This window comes from Heptranchias perlo, chromosome 13 (genome assembly GCF_035084215.1).
Source record: "Heptranchias perlo isolate sHepPer1 chromosome 13, sHepPer1.hap1, whole genome shotgun sequence".
Taxonomy (NCBI): Eukaryota; Metazoa; Chordata; class Chondrichthyes; order Hexanchiformes; family Hexanchidae; genus Heptranchias; species Heptranchias perlo.
In genome coordinates this window covers 64,443,799-64,460,981 of record NC_090337.1, presented here as the reverse complement: position 1 = coordinate 64,460,981, position 17,183 = coordinate 64,443,799, and the positions used below count along the sequence as shown (strand labels likewise).

The 17,183-nt window shown below is 44.5% G+C and overlaps 1 protein-coding gene across 1 annotated transcript in view; it reads left to right on the top strand.

Annotated features, from left to right (window-relative positions):
• The window catches only part of ubxn7 (UBX domain protein 7), a 106,618-nt gene that overhangs the window by 78,967 nt on the left and 10,468 nt on the right, over positions 1 to 17,183 (top strand). Inside the window, exons 7-8 of the mRNA XM_067995598.1 lie at positions 12,128 to 12,255; positions 12,590 to 12,992. Of these exons, the coding sequence (XP_067851699.1) occupies positions 12,128 to 12,255; positions 12,590 to 12,992 (531 nt within the window). The remainder of the gene's footprint in view (positions 1 to 12,127; positions 12,256 to 12,589; positions 12,993 to 17,183) is intronic.

The following is a 17,183-nucleotide window of genomic DNA, read 5'->3' as shown; positions in this document are numbered from 1 at the left end:
TCCCTCCATCATAAGGTCAGAAATGAGGATGTTCACTGAGGATTGCACAATGTTCAGTTCCATTCGCAACCTCTCAAATAATGAAGCAGTCCGAGCCCGCATGCAGCAAGACCTGGACAACATCCAGGCTTGGGCTCATAAGTGGCAAGTAATATTCGCGCCAGACAAGTACCAGGCAATGACCATCTCCAACGAGAGGGAGTCTAACCACCTCCCTTGACATTCAACGGCATTACCATCGCTGAATCCCCCACCATCAATATCCTGGGGGTCACCATTGACCAGAAACTTAACTGGACCAGCCATATAAATACTGTGGCTACAAGAGCAGGTCAGAGGCTGGGTATTCTGTGGCGAGTGACTCACCTCCTGACTCCCCAAAGCCTTTCCACCATCTACAAGGCACAAGTCAGGAGTGTGATGCAATACTTTCCACTTGCCTGGATGAGTGCAGCTCCAACAACACTCGAAGCTCGATGCTATCCAGGACAAAGCAGCCCGCTTGATTGGTACCCCATCCACCACCTTAAACATTCACTCCCTCCACCACCAGCGCACCGTGGCTGCAGTGTGTACCACCTACAGGATGCACTGCAACAACTCGCCAAGTGTTCTTCGACAGCACCTCCCAACCCTGCGACCTCTACATCTAGAAGGATAAGGACAGCAGGCACATGGGAACACCACCACCTGCACGTTCCCCTCCAAGTCACACACCATCCTGACTTGGAAATATATCGCTGTTCCTTCATCGTCGCTGGGTCAAAATCCTGGAACTCCCTACCTAACAGCACATAGGAACAAGAGTAGGCCATTCAGCCCCTCGTGCCTGCTCCGCCATTTGATAAGATCATGGCTGATCTGTGATCTAACTCCATATACCTGCCTTTGGCCCATATCCCTTAATACCTTTGGTTGCCAAAAAGCTATCTATCTCAGATTCAAATTTAGCAATTGAGTTAGTATCATTTGCCGTTTGCGGAAGAGAGTTCCAAACTTCTACCACCCTTTGGTTGTAGAAATGTTTTCTAATCTCGCTCCTGAAAGGTCTGGCTCTAATTTTTAGACTGTGCCCCCTACTCCTAAAATCCCCAACCAACGGAAATAGTTTCTCTCTATCCACCCTATCTGTTCCCCTTAATATCTTATTAACTTCGATCAGATCACCCTTTAACCTTCGAAACTCCAGAGAATACAACCTCAATTTGTGTAATCTCTCCTCGTAACTTAACCCTTGAAGTCCGGGTATCATTCTAGTAAACCTACGCTGCACTCCCTCCAAGGCCAATATGTCCTTCCGAAGGTGCGGTGCCCAGAACTGCTCTCAGTACTCCAGGTGCGGTCTAACCAGGGTTTTGTATAGCTGCAGCATAACTTCTGCCCTCTTGTACTCTAGTCCTCTGGATATAAAGGCCAGCATTCCATTAGCCTTCTTGATTATTTTCTGCACCTATTCATGACACTTCAATGATCTATGTACCTGAACCCCTAAATTCCTTTGGACATCCACTGTTTTTAACTTTTTACCATTTAGAAAGTACCCTGTTCTATCCTTTTTTGATCCAAAGTGGATGACCTCACATTTGTCTACATTGAATTCCATTAGCCACAGTTTTGCCCATTCACCTAATCTATCAATATCACTTTGTAATTTTATGTTTTCATCTGCACTGCTTACAATGCCACCAATCTTTGTGTCATCGGCAAACTTAGATATGAGACTTTCTATGCCTTCATCTAAGTCGTTAATATATATTGTGAATAATTGAGGCCCCAAGACACATCCCTGCGGGACTCCACTAGTCACATCCTGCCAATGCGAGTACCTACCCATTATCCCTACTCTCTGTCGCCTTTCGCTCAGCCAACTTCCTAACCAAGTCCATACTTTTCCCTCGATACCATGGGCTTCTATCTTAGCTAACAGTCTCTTATGTGGGACCTTATCAAATGCCTTCTGGAAGTCCATATAAATAACCTCCATTAACATTCCCCTGTCCACTACTTTAGTCACCTCTTCAAAAAATTCAGTCAGGTTTGTCAGGCACGACCTACCTTTCACAAATCCATGCTGGCTCTCTCTGATTAACTGAAAATTCTCGAGGTGTTCAGTCACCCTATCCTTAATTATAGACTCCAGCATTTTCCCCACAACAGATGTTAGGCTAACTGGTCTATAATTCCCCAGTTTCCCTCTCCTTTCTTAAAAAGCAGAGTGATGTGTGCAATTTTCCAATCTGGATGGACAGTTCCTGAATCTAGAGAACTTCGAAAGATTATAGTTGGGGCATCCGCAATGTGCTCACCTACTTCCTTTAAAACCCTGGGATGGAAACCATCTGGTCCTGGGGATTTGTCACTCTTTAGTGCTATTATTTTCTTCATTACTGTTGCTTTACTTATGTTAATTTTATCGAGTCCCTGTCCCCGATTCAATATTAGTTTTCTTGGGATTTCCGGCATGCTGTCCTCTTTTTCGACTGTAAATACTGACACACAGTAATTGTTCAACATGTCTGCCATTTTCCCATTGTCAATGACAATATCCCCACTTTCAGTTTTTAAGGGGCCAACGCTGCTCCTGACCACCCTCTTTTTCTTAATATAACTATAAAAGTTCTTCGTATTGGTTTTGATATCCCTTGCGAGTTTCTTTTCATACTCTCTTTTTGTAGCTCTTACTATCTGTTTTGTGACCCTTTGTTGATCTTTGTATCATTCCCATTCGTCAGGATCTGTGCCATTTTTTGCCTTTTTGTATGCCCTTTCCTTATGTCTTATACTCTCCCTTACCTCTTTAGTTGTCCATGGCTGTTTTTTTTGACAAGTAGAGTTCTTGCCCTTCAGGGGTATAAACCAATTCTGTATCACGTTAAATGTTTCTTTAAACATTTCCCACTGATCATCAGTCGTTTTACCCATTAACAGATTTGCCCAGTTTACTGTGGACAGTCTCTGTCTCATCCCATTGAAGTCGGCCTTGCCCAAGTCTAGAATCTTAGCAGCTGATTCACTTTTTTCCCTTTCAAACACTACATTGAACTAGATCATGTTATGATCACTATTGGATAGATATTAAGAACATAAGAAATAGGAGCAGGAGTAGGCCAATCGGCCCCTCGAGCCTGCTCCGCCATTCAATACGATCATGGCTGATCTGATCCTAACCTCAAATCTAAATTCATGTCCAATTTCCTGCCCGCTCCCCGTAACCCCTAATTCCCTTCCCTTCACGCACATTTAATCCGTTAACTAAATCTGGTTCATTACTCATTACTAAATCTAGTATGGCTTGCCCCCTTGTTGCCTCTCGGACATACTGCTGTAGAAAACTGTCCCGGACACACTCAAGAAATTCACTACCTTTCTGACAGTTGCTAGTCTGCTTTTCCCAATCTATGTGAAGGTTAAAGTCCTCCATTAAGACCACTATGCCTTTCTTACACGCTTGTCTAATCTCTGCATTTATACAATCTAGCACTTCAGAGCTGCTGCCAGGGTTCCTATATACAACTCCCACTATAGTCTTAGATCCTTTCCTATTTCTCAATTCAACCCATAAGGTCTCTGTTGGCTGCTTACCTCTCATTATATCCCCCTTTATCATTGAAGTGATTTCATCTCTAATCATTAAGGCTACTCCTCCCCTCTTCCATTTTCCCTATCTCTCCTGTAGACCTTATAACCTGGTATATTTAGTTCCCAATCCTGACCATCCTGCAGCCATGTCTCAGTAATAGCTATCATGTCATACCCTCCAATTTGAATTTGAACCTGTAGTTCATTTAATTTATTCATTGTACTCCGTGCATTTGTATATAGAACTCTTAGTTGGGCCACACACCCTAGCCTGACCTTCAGCTTTGATGCTGGGTTAATCGCCTTACGCCTTCTAGTTTTTATTTTATCTGTCGTGCCTAAAGTACACTTTCTTTCCGCTGCTCTACGCTTTTCACTTTCACTTGTTCTTGAACAACTATTTGTACTATTTGTATTGTAAATTTCCCCTGGGTCTTCCCCTCTCTTGCTGCTCTCAACTGTACTCCCTTCTGACTCCCCGCTCAGGTTCCCATCCCCCTGCCACTCTAGTTTAAACCTTCCTCAACAACACTAGCAAACACTCCCGCGAGGACATTGGTCCCGGTGCTGCTCGGGTGTAACCCATCCCGCTTGTACAGCTCCCACCTTCCCCAGAACTGGTCCCAATGTCCCAGGAATCTAAATCCCTCCCTCCTACACCATCCCTGCAGCCACGCATTCATCCTGTCTATTCTCCTGTTCCTATACTCACTAGCATGTGGCACCGGTAGTAATCCTGAGATCACTACCTTTGAAGTCCTGCTTTTTAATTTATCTCCTAACTCCTTAAATTCACCTTGCAGGACCTCATCCCTTTTTTTTAACCTATGTCGTTGGTACCAATATGGACCACGACTACTGCCTGTTCACCCTCCCCCTCCAGAATGCCCTGCAGCCGCTCCACGACATCCTTGACCCTAGCACCAGGGAGGCAACATACCATCTTGGAGTCACGTTTGCGGACGCAGAAACGCCTATCTGTTCCCCTTACGGTGGGAGAACCTTCACCACGCAGACTGCAGTGGTTCAAGAAGGCGGCTCATCACCACCTTCTCAAGGGCTATTAGGGATAGACCATAAGACCATAAGAGATAGGAGTAGGCCATTCGAACCCTCGAGCCTGCTCCACCGTTTAATGAGATCATGGCTGATCTGATTTTTGCCTCAACTCCACTTTCCCACCCTTTCCCCATATCCTTTGACTCCCTTGCTGATCAAAAATTTGTCTAACTCAGCCTTGAATGTATTCAATGACTCAGCCTCCACAGCTTTTTGGGGTAAAGAATTCCAAAGATTCACAACCCTCTGGGAGAAGAAATTCCTCCTCATTTCTGTCTTAAACGGGCGACCCCGTATTCTGAGACAATGCCCCCTAGTTTTAGATTCCCCCATGAGGGGAACATCCTCTCAGCATCTACCCTATCGAGTCCCCTCAGAATCTTGTATGTTTCAATAAGATCTCCTCTCATTCTTCTAAACTCCAATGAGTATAGACTCAACCTGTTCAATCTTTCCTCATAAGTCAACCCTTCCATACCCGGAATCAACCTAGTGAACCTTCTCTGAACTGCCTCCAAAGCAAGTATGTCCTTCCTTAAATAAGGGCACCAGAATTGTATGCAGTACTCCAGGCGTGGTCTCACCAGCACCCTGTACAGTTGTAGCATGACTGCCCTGCTTTTATACTCCATCCCCCTAGAAATAAAGGCCAATATTCCGCTTGCCTTCCGGATTACCTGCTGCCAATTATGTTGACTTTTTGTGTTTCATGTACGAGGACACCCAGATCCCTCTGTACCGCAGCATTTTGTAGTATTTCTCCATTCAAATAATATTTTGATTTTTTATTTTTCCTCCCAAAGTGGATGACTTCACATTTTCCCACATTATATTCCATCTGCCAAATTTTTGCCCATTCACTTAACCTGTCAATATCCTTTTGCAGACACTTTGTGTCCTCATCACAACTTGCTTTTCCACCTATCTTTGTATCATCAGCAAATTTGGCTACAAGACTCTCTGTTCCTTCATTGATATATATTGTAATTAGTTGAGGCCCCAGCACTGATCCCTGCGGCACCCCCCACTAGTTACAGATTGCCATTTTGAAAATGACCCTTTTATCCCGACTCTTTGTTTTGTGTCAGTTAGCCAATCCTCTATCCATGCCGGTATATTACCCCCAACACATGAGCTCTTATCTTGTGCAGTAATCTTTTATGTGGCACCTTATCGAGTGCCTTTTGGAAATCCAAATATACTGCCTCCATTGGTTCCCCTTTATCCACCCTGCCCGTTACATTTATTAGAGTTCTTTGAGGAAGTATCAGACATGAATTCCCCTTCATAAAACCATGATGGGCAGTTTGAATAGCAAATAATTCATGGACAGAGTTACTTAACAAATGAGTAGCAGAAGTTGCACTGGCAATTATTGTGTCACTGTAAATTAGCATTAATGGAGGCTGAGTATTAATTATAGCAGCGATCAGAGTCTGAAATTATTACAACTATTAAGGTTATTTTAGGGTTAAATCCCTAGATAGCTGACAAGCTAACGGCATTAGATAGCCAGTCCTTTGAATAGCTTAGACTCTATATGTGTGATTAGCAATGTTCTACAGCTTATTTGACCTTGTCCTTAAGAGCAGCGTGGCTGAGCCAATCTCCATCCTTCCGTGGGATACAGACGTAAACCTCTGGAGCGTCGAGTCGATGAATCCCTTTGGCAGTAGGAGTATCTGTTAATTACACTACGAAGGCAGTGTAAAAGGCCATTTAAAAAAAATTAATTCATGGGATGTGGGCGTCGCTGGAAAGGCCCGCATTTATTGCCCATCCGCAGTTGCCCTTGAGGAGGTGGTGATGAGCCACCTTCTTCATGAACCATAGCAGTCCGTGTGGTGAAGGTTCTCCCCCAGTGCTGTTAGGAAGGGAGTTCCAGGATTTTGACCTAGCGATGGTGAAGGAACGGTGATATATTTCGAAGCCAGGGTGGTGTGTGACTTGGAGGGGAACGTGCAGGTGGTGGTGTTGCCATGCGCCTGCTGCCCTTATCCTTCTAGGTGGTAGAGGTCACGGGTTTGGGAGGTGCTGTCGATGAAGCTGTGGCAAGGTTGCTGCAGTGCATCCTGTAGATGGTACACACTGCAGCCACGGTGCATCGGTGGTGGAGGGAATGAATGTTTAAGGTGGTGGATGGGGTGCCAATTAAGCGGGCTGCTTTGTCCTGGATGGTGTCGAGCTTCTTGAGTGTTGTTGGAGCTGCACTCATCCAGGCAAGTGGAGAGTATTCCATCACACTCCTGACTTGTGCCTTGTAGATGGTGGAAAGGCTTTGGGGAGTCAGGTGGTGAGTCACTCGCCACAGAATACCCAGCCTCTGACCTGCTCTTGTAGCCACAGTATTTATGTGGATGGTCCAGTTAAGTTTCTGGTCAATGGTGACCCCCAGGATATTGATGGTGGGGGATTCGGCGATGGTAATGCCGTTGAATGTCGAGGGGAGGTGGTTAGACTCTCTCTTGTTGGAGATGGTCATTGCCTGGCACTTATCTGGCGCGAATGTTACTTGCCACTTATGAGCCCAAGCCTGGATGATGTCATTTGGGTCTGGTCTGGAAAAGAACTTGGCTCTTCAATTTGGGCTGAAGGCACCTTGTGCACGAGCAACGATATCTGAGCTAATTAGCTTGACTCTCACCTTTCTTGATCTCAGACACTTGAATAGTTAAATGACACTCATCTCTATCTGTAATGGGCTTGTACAGCCATACAGTGTAGCTTCTGACCCTGACTCTTTGTCCAACGGTACTGGTAAGGATTTTTTTTTTACAGCTGCTTGGTTAAAGTTACTTACAGAGGAAACTAGAGAATCATTATCGAACTACAAAGAGGAACTATATCTAACAGAATCTAAGAAAATCTAACAGAGAAGCTGCCTTTGCTATTCTACTGACTACAGACTGCTGCAACCTAGACTACCAAGAGACACTTCCGAAAGTGTGTGAAGCCCCTCTTTTTTTACATATCTTAACTTCAAAGGGAAGCTTCTTGCATTCACTTGACCAATCTGAGTGACATGTTTATCAAAAGGGTTCTCCCCTTTTACTGTCAAAGTCTTGGTGTCAAATTTTGTTTGATAACGCTCCTGTGATGCACCATGGGATGTTTTACTACCTTAAAGGTGCTATATAAATGCAAGTTGTCATCAATCATCCCAACAAACAGTGAGTGCCCTGAGAGACCTTTGAGCCACTGAAGAATGGATTCTAGACAGTCCAGCTCCACTTTACAGCCTCCGCCTTACCTTCCAGCCTCATCTTTAACAAAGGATCCCACGCAGGACCAGAAAAGTTGTCAAATGTTTATCCCCTTGGGCTATTCTCTGGACCTGCATCTCCTAAATAGCTTTAAAAACTACCTTCCTAGTGTAATCAACTTAAAAACTTAATAGCTTGATTTTACGGCCTGTGTTTGACTACATTGTAAGCTTGTGTTAACCAGCCACTTCTCCGCATTCAATTCATATTGAATGGGCAGTTTTCAAGTTAAAACTCCATTTTCAGCACATTTTAGGCATTTTAAAGGGCACTTTTCCTACAGTGTAGGCAAGTTATTCAACTGAAGGGAGTATATTGATCCTGTCTTCATAGAATTACTCACATCAGTACTCATTAAATAGTAACCAGTTACAGAGAGCCCAGCTAATTCCTTATGTCACCAAGTCTTGGGCTATCGATGCCAGTTGTGGTCCCTGCTGTTGCCATTAGCTGAAAGCAGGTAACACAAATAACATTTCTCATTTATTTATATTCTGATGCTTCAGGTTAGGCTCGTTATGTGTTAATTTGTTTGTTGATGGCTTCTGGAGCTTCACAAGATCCACACAATTAACGCATTCTCTTCAAAAATCTCGGCTTGTAAAACCTCCTGACATTCTCCTCCAGGAGCAGTTGTAGAGCTTTTCTTTGGAATCAGTTGGTGACTGCTGTATTTTTGCCATTGTCTCCTCTACGTATGGCCAGGTAACTGGTACAGATTTTATTTTGTACAACTGTACATATTCTTTGTGTTTTTGTGAGAAATCAATTCCCATACTGGCTTTATGTCCTACACACACTTCATTGTTTTTTTTATTCATTCATGGGATGTGGGTGTCGCTGGCAAGGACAGCATTTATTGCCCATCCCTAATTGCCCTTGAGAAGGTGGTGGTGAGCCGCCGCCTTGAACCGCTGCAGCCCACGTGGTGCAGGTGCTCCTACAGTGCTGTTAGGTAGGGAGTTCCAGGGATTTGATCCAGCGACGATGAAGGAACGGCGATATATTTCCAAGTCAGGTTGGTGTGTGACTTGGAGGGGAACGTGCAGGTGGTGGTGTTCCCATGCACCTGCTGCCCTTGTCCTTCTAGGTGGTGGAGGTCGTGGATTTGGGAGGTGCTGTCGTAAAAACCTTGGCGAGTTGCTGCAGTGCATCTTATAGATGTTACGCACTGCAGCCACGGTGTGCCAGTGTTGGAGGAAGTGGATTTTTAAGGTGGTGGATGGGGTGCTAATCAAGCAGGCTGCTTTGTCCTGGATGGTGTTGAACTTCTTGAGAGTTGTTGGAGCTGCACTCATCCAGGCAAGTGGAGAATATTCCATCACATTCCTGACTTGTGCCTTGTAGATGGTGGAAAGGTGATGGTAATGCCGTTGAATGTCAAGGGGAGGTGGTTAGACACTCTCCTGTTGGAGATGGTCATTGCCTGGCACTTGTCTGGCGCGAATGTTACTTGCCGCTTATCAGCCCAAGCCTGGATGTTGTCTAGGTCTTGCTGCATGCCGGCACAGACTGCTTCAGTATCTGAGGGAATGCGAATGGAGCTGAACGCTGTGCAATCATCAACGAACATCCCCATTTCTGACCTTACGATGGAGAGAAGGTCATTGATGAAGCAGCTGAAGATGGTTGGGCTTAGGACACTGCCCTGAGGAACTCCTGCAGCAATGTCCTGGGGCTGAGGTGATTGGCCTCCAACAACCACTACCATCTTCCTTTTGTGCTAGGTATGACTCCAGCCACTGGAGAGTTTCCCCCCTGATTCCCATTGACTTCAGTTTTACTAAGGCTCCTTGATGCCACACTCTGTCAAATGCTGCCTTGATGTCTAGGGCAGTCACTCTCGCCTCACCTCTGAAATTCAGCTCTTTTGTCCATGTTTGGGCCAAGGTTGTAATGAGGTCTGGAGCCGAGTGGTCCTGGTGGAACCCAAACTGAGCATCGGTGAGTAAGTGCCGTTTGATAGCACTGTCGACAACACCTTCCATCACTTTGCTGATGATTGAGAGTCGACTGATGGGGTGGTAATTGGCAGGTTTCGATTTGTCCTGCTTTTTATGCACAGGACATACCTGGGCAAATTTTTTCCACTTTGTCAGGTAGATACCAGAGTTGTAGCTGTACTGGAACAGCTTGGCTAGAGGCGCAGCTAGTTCTGGAGCACAAGTCTTGTTGTCGGGGCCCATAACCGTTGCTGTATCCAGAGCGCTCAGCCATTTCTTGACATCAGGTGGAGTGAATCAAATTGGCTGAAGACTGGCTTCTGTGATGGTGGAGATATCAGGAGGAGGCCGAGAGGGATCATCCACTCGGCACTTCTAGCTGAAGATGGTTGCAAATGCTTCAGCCTTGTCTTTTGCACTCAGGTGCTGGGCTCTGTCATCATTGAGGATGGGGATATTCACAGAGCCTTCTCCTCCCATTAGTTGTTTAATTGTCCACCACCTGGATGTGGCAGGACTGCAGAGCTTTGGTCTGATCCATCAGTTGTGGGATGCATGCTATAGACAGAGCATAGCGTGCATTTAGTCCTGTGTTGTAGCTTCACCAGGTTGGCACCTCATTTTTAGATACGCCTGGTGCTGCTCCTGACATGCTCTTCTACACTCCTCATTGAACCAGGGTTGATCCCCTGGCTTGTTGGTAATGGTAGAGTGAGGGATATGCCAGGCTATGAGGTTACAGATTTTGGTGGAATACAATTCTTCTGCTGATGGCCCACAGCACCTCATGGATGCTCAATTTTGAGCTGCTAGATCTGTTCTGAATCTATCCCATTTAGCACGATGGTAGTGCCACACAATACGATGGTCGGTGTCCTCAGTGTGATAAAGGGACTTCATCTCCACAAGGACAGTGTGGTGGTCACTTCTACCAATACTGTCATGGACTGGTACATCTGCGACAGGTAGATTGGTGAGGACATGGACAAGTAGGTTTTTCCCACGTGTTGGTTCTCTCACCACCTGCCGCAGGCTCAGTCTGGCAGCTATGTCCTTCAGGACTCGGCCAACTCAGTCACTAGTGGTGCTACCGAGCCACTCTTGGTGATGTTTAAATCCCCTAGAATTGTGAACCAATTTTAGCTGCAGATGGCCACCCACCATTGCTGGGGCTCAATTTCGAGCAGCGTGGGCACTTCATCTGTTGACAAGGATCCTTTGGCAGCAGTCCTGTCACTAAGGTGCTGGATTTACCTCCAGAAGACAGTATTGATACCTACTAGGATTGCTACACAACTGTAGTAGTTTGATGATCCAGTACTTGTCAAGAAGCTACCATGTTGCTCATTCAGATCTCTCAAGATTCCTTGTTGCTCGCGTACAGTTGTTAGCTTTCTGTAACACATCTAACCTGTCTCATAAGATTGTTGGACCATTCAAACCTTCCTGGCTCGTGCACTTGACAAGGCTACCAAGACTCAGAATTTGATGGCTGACTTGCTGTTCAAGAGCAACAACTTAATTTCCATTCCTTTAGTGCTCTGCGTGTGCAGGAGGACTTCTGAGTGCTTTATAATAGAGGATACAGTGGACACCAAATGTGGGGAAAGGATAGGGAACAGAGAAGCTAAGATGGGAAAGCAGGGACATGCTCAAAGAGGAGGGTTTTGAAGGAACACAGGTGACAAAGCGGGTAAAGAATTCCAGCTGGCAGGTGCGTATTGACTGAACGAGCAGCTGCCAGTGGCAGAGATGGCGAGGGGCAAGGAGAAGTCTGGTATTGGAGGAGTGGAGAATGTGTGCAGGGACATAAGGTAAAAGGAGATTGCTAACATCAAGAAGCTGTCTGTGCATAAGATAGAGCTGAGCCTCAAATACTATCCTCATTTGTTTTCTAAGGCTATAGCTCATGCAGGTGTAAGAACTGTTCAAACTTTAAATGCTGGGTAACATTTATTAAGATGCAATAAAGTATCATTCTTGATGCGAAATTCAAGCAATCGTAATTTCCCAAAGAGGCCGGTCTGCTAAAGTGATTGGTGTCCTTTTTTGTTTATGCGAAGTATGTACACAGTGGTGAGTAACCTAACTATAAATGTTCATAGTGCAAAATTTAAAGAAAATGTTTTGAAGTATTGATGTGATGTATAATTGGAAAGCTGAAAAAGTCACAGGAAACTACTGATTAATATTGTCTGTGAATTCAGATACAAAACACAATATGAAGGGTGTTTTTTTCGTTTCTCACCCCCCCCCCCCCCCCCCCCACCCCAACCTTTTCAGGTCAAAAGCTAGTTGAGTGGCGAAACTTGGACGTGAATTCCTTCCTGGAACAGGTGACGGGGTTTTTAACAGAGCACGGTCTGTTAGATGGACTTTCCTGTAGCCCACCAAAGAAACGTTTGCGTTCAGTAAGTATCCAGAGGCGCAGATGCTACCTGGGTATGTGTGCTGAAGGCAATGTACTATGCGGGCACCGTGATGTTGGCTTCATGGGGCAGGGGAGGGCAAAGAGGATGGTGTTCTGTGGAGCCTGGTGTGTGTGGTGGGATACCAGGTTACGAGTATGGTGGGCAGGAGAATGCCAACTTGAGGGGTGCTGGGGAAAGAAGCAACTGGGGTGCATGTTTCAGAATGTTGGGGGAAAAATTGCTTTCAACAGTTTAAATATTTTAATTCTTTATGTGATGGTCGCTAACATTTCTTGTTTGATTTATTGCTGATCTGTTTCCCATGATCTGTTAGGAGAGTTTAATTGATGCCAGCGAAGATAGCCAGCTAGAAGCAGCAATCAAGGCATCTCTACAGGAGACGCACTACGAGTCCTCGAGCCCTGAGAATGAGGATCAGTCGGACGAGGAGTCGGAGGCAGAAGCGTTCTCGGACAGTGAAGGGTTCATCTCAATCAATGGATCAGATGAAGAAAGGGAAGAGGAAAGTAGCACAAAAAAGAAACCATCGCCCTGCAAGGATCTGAGCTGTAAACAGACACGTGTAGAATTAACTGAAAGGACTGAGGCAGGGAAAGACACTGGTTTGGAATTTTCCTACAAGGACAGGTCTGAGAAAATTCGGTCAGGGGGAGACGCAGAAACCTCAACAAAGCAGCAAGGGATAGAAGACACAACAGAGTATTTTGATACCAGTGGTAAGGACCTTTTCTGTTTACTCTTAAGATATTCATGTACGTATGTATATACTGATGAGCAGGTGAGCTGTTGAACAGATTCCCATCAACAATTTCATTCTTTTTGTTTTGAAGTTGAAAGATCAGTTATGTACAACTGAGCAAAGCTGCTGTATGCATGTACCTCGTAGAATGGGAGGCAGCCTTTTTCCTGCTGTCCTCAGAATAGTGTCTAAGGCAAGATCTCTGGTAAATGAAGCTGTTGTAATGTTCTTTACAAATTATCCGGAAAAGAGAAGTTTGTAGATAATCGTACAAGTTTTGGTTTTGGAGGAAAGCAACTTCTGGGAAAAGCAGGAATGTTGGTGCCCTTGATGTAGCTGCAGAGAGATATTCACGTTCCTGTTTTGATTAAATTGCTGGATTGAGACTCTTATCAAAATACAGAAAATTAAAAATAATGAAAGCTTATATTTTGATGTACAAGCTGAGCTCCTGTGGCATTGCTCATGGTGAGCTGGAGGTTTTAGAAGAACGGAAATGTTATGCTAAGTAGTTTTCCCAGGGACACTGTATTTGGGGCGGCCCTGGGGTCTGGCAGTTACGGGATGGGGTCTCCGGGATTAGTGGCATTTTGCGGTGGACTTCCAGGTTGTGTTAACACTGGGAGGAAGGTCCCAGGTTTCCAGGAAAACTGCAGACGGAGATACTAGGAACAAAGAGACAGCTTCTGGGATCTACGTTTCTGGGGAACGGGGGGCATTGGGGAGAGGGTTCTCAGGGTCTGGGAATATCAGTGGCAGTTCTGGGATCAGGGAGCGGTCTAGAGGTTTTTGAGCTCTGAGAGGAGGTCCTGGGATTCAGGTGGGAGAAGTCTAAAGAGGGAGATCCAGCAGGTCTGGTGAGAGGGTGCTTTCAAGCATTGGGGATTTCTGGGATTTGGCAGCACTGGAGAGGGAGCAGGGCTCAATAGCCTTGTGGGGGCCCAGGAGAATGGGATCTAAACTGCTTTTGGCCCCTTTCAAACCATTAGGCCCCATTTGAACCATCAGCCGCGCCCCCCTCCACATATTCCCACCTGTCACCCCTCCTTCCCTGACCCATCCACAGCCTCTTTTGCACCCTCAAGTACCCCCACTACCGCTTTCCCCATTGTCTGCCAATTCTTGTCATTATGTTCCTGCCTTAAAGCATCTAAGCGTAAATTTTCTGCTTAAAATTAATGAACGGAAAATTATAAGCAGGGCTGTGCAATTTGCTGATATGCAGTCACCCATTAGTGAGTTTACACAAATTTCCTTAAGCAAACAAAAAGTACCTCAAAAGTTCATTGTTTATACTGTTGCCAGGTTTTCATTAAAAAAAATCTTTAAAAGCTATTTAGGAGCGATTGTTTACCTGAATATAATACAACCAAAGGAGGTAATTGTTTTAAAAAAGAATCCATTCTCTCTAAGCCACCTCTCCATTGTCTTTTATAACCATCCATGAAGAATTCCTGATAAAAGCTGTTACTGTTCACCTGCTGTCTTATGGCTGTTGTTTTTCTGTGAGGAGTTAATGATAGGAAAGCATAATTGTAATATATTTATATAAATTAATCACTTGCCTGAAGTCAATACTTTGAGAATTCAATCTTCAATTTCTTTCATAGTCTTATAGAAAGAGCAAAGAAAATCTCAAATCCTCACACGATGTAGGAGCACACCCTCCTAGAATCATAGAAGTTTACAACATGGAAACAGGCCCTTCGGCCCAACATGTCCATGTCGCCCAGTTTATACCACTAAGCTAGTCCCAATTGCCTGCACTTGGCCCATATCCCTCTATACCCATCTTACCCATGTAACTGTCCAAATGCTTTTTAAAAGACAAAATTGTACCCGCCTCTACTACTGCCTCTGGCTGCTCGTTCCAGACACTCACCACCCTTTGAGTGAAAAAAATTGCCCCTCTGGACCCTTTTGTATCTCTCACCTTAAATCTATGTCCCCTCGTTATAGACTCCCCTACCTTTGGGAAAAGATTTTGACTATCTACCCTATCTTGCCCCTCATTATTTTATAGACGTCTATAAGATCACCCCTTAACCTCCTACTCTCCAGGGAAAAAAGTCCCAGTCTATCTAACCTCTCCCTATAAGTCAAACCATCAAGTCCCGGTAGCATCCTAGTAAATCTTTTCTGCACTCTTTCTAGTTTAATAATATCCTTTCTATAATAGGGTGACCAGAACTGTACACAATATTCCAAGTGTGGCCTTACTAATGTCTTGTACAACTTCAACAAGACATCCCAACTCCTGTATTCAATGTTCTGACCAATGAAACCAAGCATGCCGAATGCCTTCTTCACCACCCTATCCACCTGTGACTCCACTTTCAAGGAGCTATGAACCCGTACTCCTAGATCTCTTTGTTCTATAACTCTCCCCAACGGCCTACCATTAACGGAGTAGGTCCTGGTCTGATTCGATCTACCAAAATGAATCACCTCACATTTATCTAAATTAAACTCCATCTGTCATTCATCGGCCCACTGGCCCAATTTATCAAGATCCCGTTGCAATCCTAGATAACCTTCTTCACTGTCCACAATGCTACCAATCTTGGTGTCATCTGCAAACTTACCATTCCTCCTAAATTCTCATCCAAATCATTAATATAAATAACAAATAACAGCGGACCCAGCACCGATCCCTGAGGCACACCGCTGGTCACAGGCCTCCAGTCTGAAAAACAGCCCTCTACAACCACCCTCTGTCTTCTGTCGTCAAGCCAATTTTGTATCCAATTGACTACCTCACCTTGGATCCCGTGCGATTTAACCTTACGTAACAACCTACCATGCGGTACCTTGTCAAAGGCTTTGCTAAAGTCCATGTAGACGACGTCTACTGCACAGCCCTCATCTATCTTCTTGGTTACCCCTTCAAAAAACTCAATCAAATTCGTGAGACATGATTTTCCTCTCACAAAACCATGCTGACTGTTCCTAATCAGTCCCTGCCTCTCCAAATACCTGTAGATCCTGTCTCTCAGAATACCCTCTAACAACTTACCCACTACAGATGTCAGGCTCACCGGTCTGTAGAGACTTTAACTCCTGTTAATGCAGATTGCATGTTAGAAAATTCTGCAAACTGCACATGCTCAGAATGCACAGGTGTGATTGAAAGCCCCATTGTAACTGTTGAGGTAAACATATCCAATTGGAGCCCAGTCTTTTGAGATAGGCTGACACCTTGAAGTAGACACTTTAATGAAAATATTTTAAAAATCATAAAAGACAATTGGTTAAGTTTAATCATTTTAGTGTGAAATGTGTAATTTCTTGAATTCCTTATTTGAATTTTTATTTTGAACAGCTGTTGAGGAAAAAATGGTGGATGAAAATCTTTCAGGAAGCATTTTGTGAGATTTTTGGGGAAAAGATACTACTTTGCCACCTGATGGGCAGATCCTGTAATTGAATGGTGACACAATAGCATAACGTAAAACCTGACAACAGGAAGTAAGGTTTTGTAGACAGAAAGTGTGCGTGGAAGCAAGAAAAGGTTAGAAAAACTCAAACGCTTCTTGAAATGAAGCAAATGAGAGGTGATATAAAAGTATACACTGCCAAGTGGAATAGAAAAGGTTAATCCATAGCATTATCTCTACTTAAATTGGAGATGTAGGACATAGGTATAAATGTAAAAGGTAAGTTCAGAAAGCACCACTTCACACAGGATGATTAATATCTGGAATGGTCTGCTGGGTAGTAATGGAGGTAAGAATTGTGCAGTTATTGAAGGGAAGACCAAAGGTTTCTATGGAAGGATGGCTGATTGGCCTCCACTTCTGTACTGATTTTTTTTTTGATGACTGATTGCAGGTTGACCACCCTGCCTGCCAGATCTTCCTGGTGTACAGTGCAGAGCTGGGTGGATACACCCAAAATAATGGCCAAATATAGAATGTTGACTCTTTTATGGAGAAGGATAGTACAGAAAACAGTAAGGGAGAGTGCCTACGGTTGTCAGCCATCGTCATCATTACAAGTGCCTTGACTCCCTGCCTTTTCCCAAATGTTGCTGCAGCATGTGCGATCAGGACAGCTTCAGACGTTGTCCGTTTCAATTGCAGGAAAAGATCTGATACTGTCATTGCATTGCTTTTAATATGGAAAAGGAAAACATTATTTGTTTTTTTAACCTTCTGTGGATCTCTGG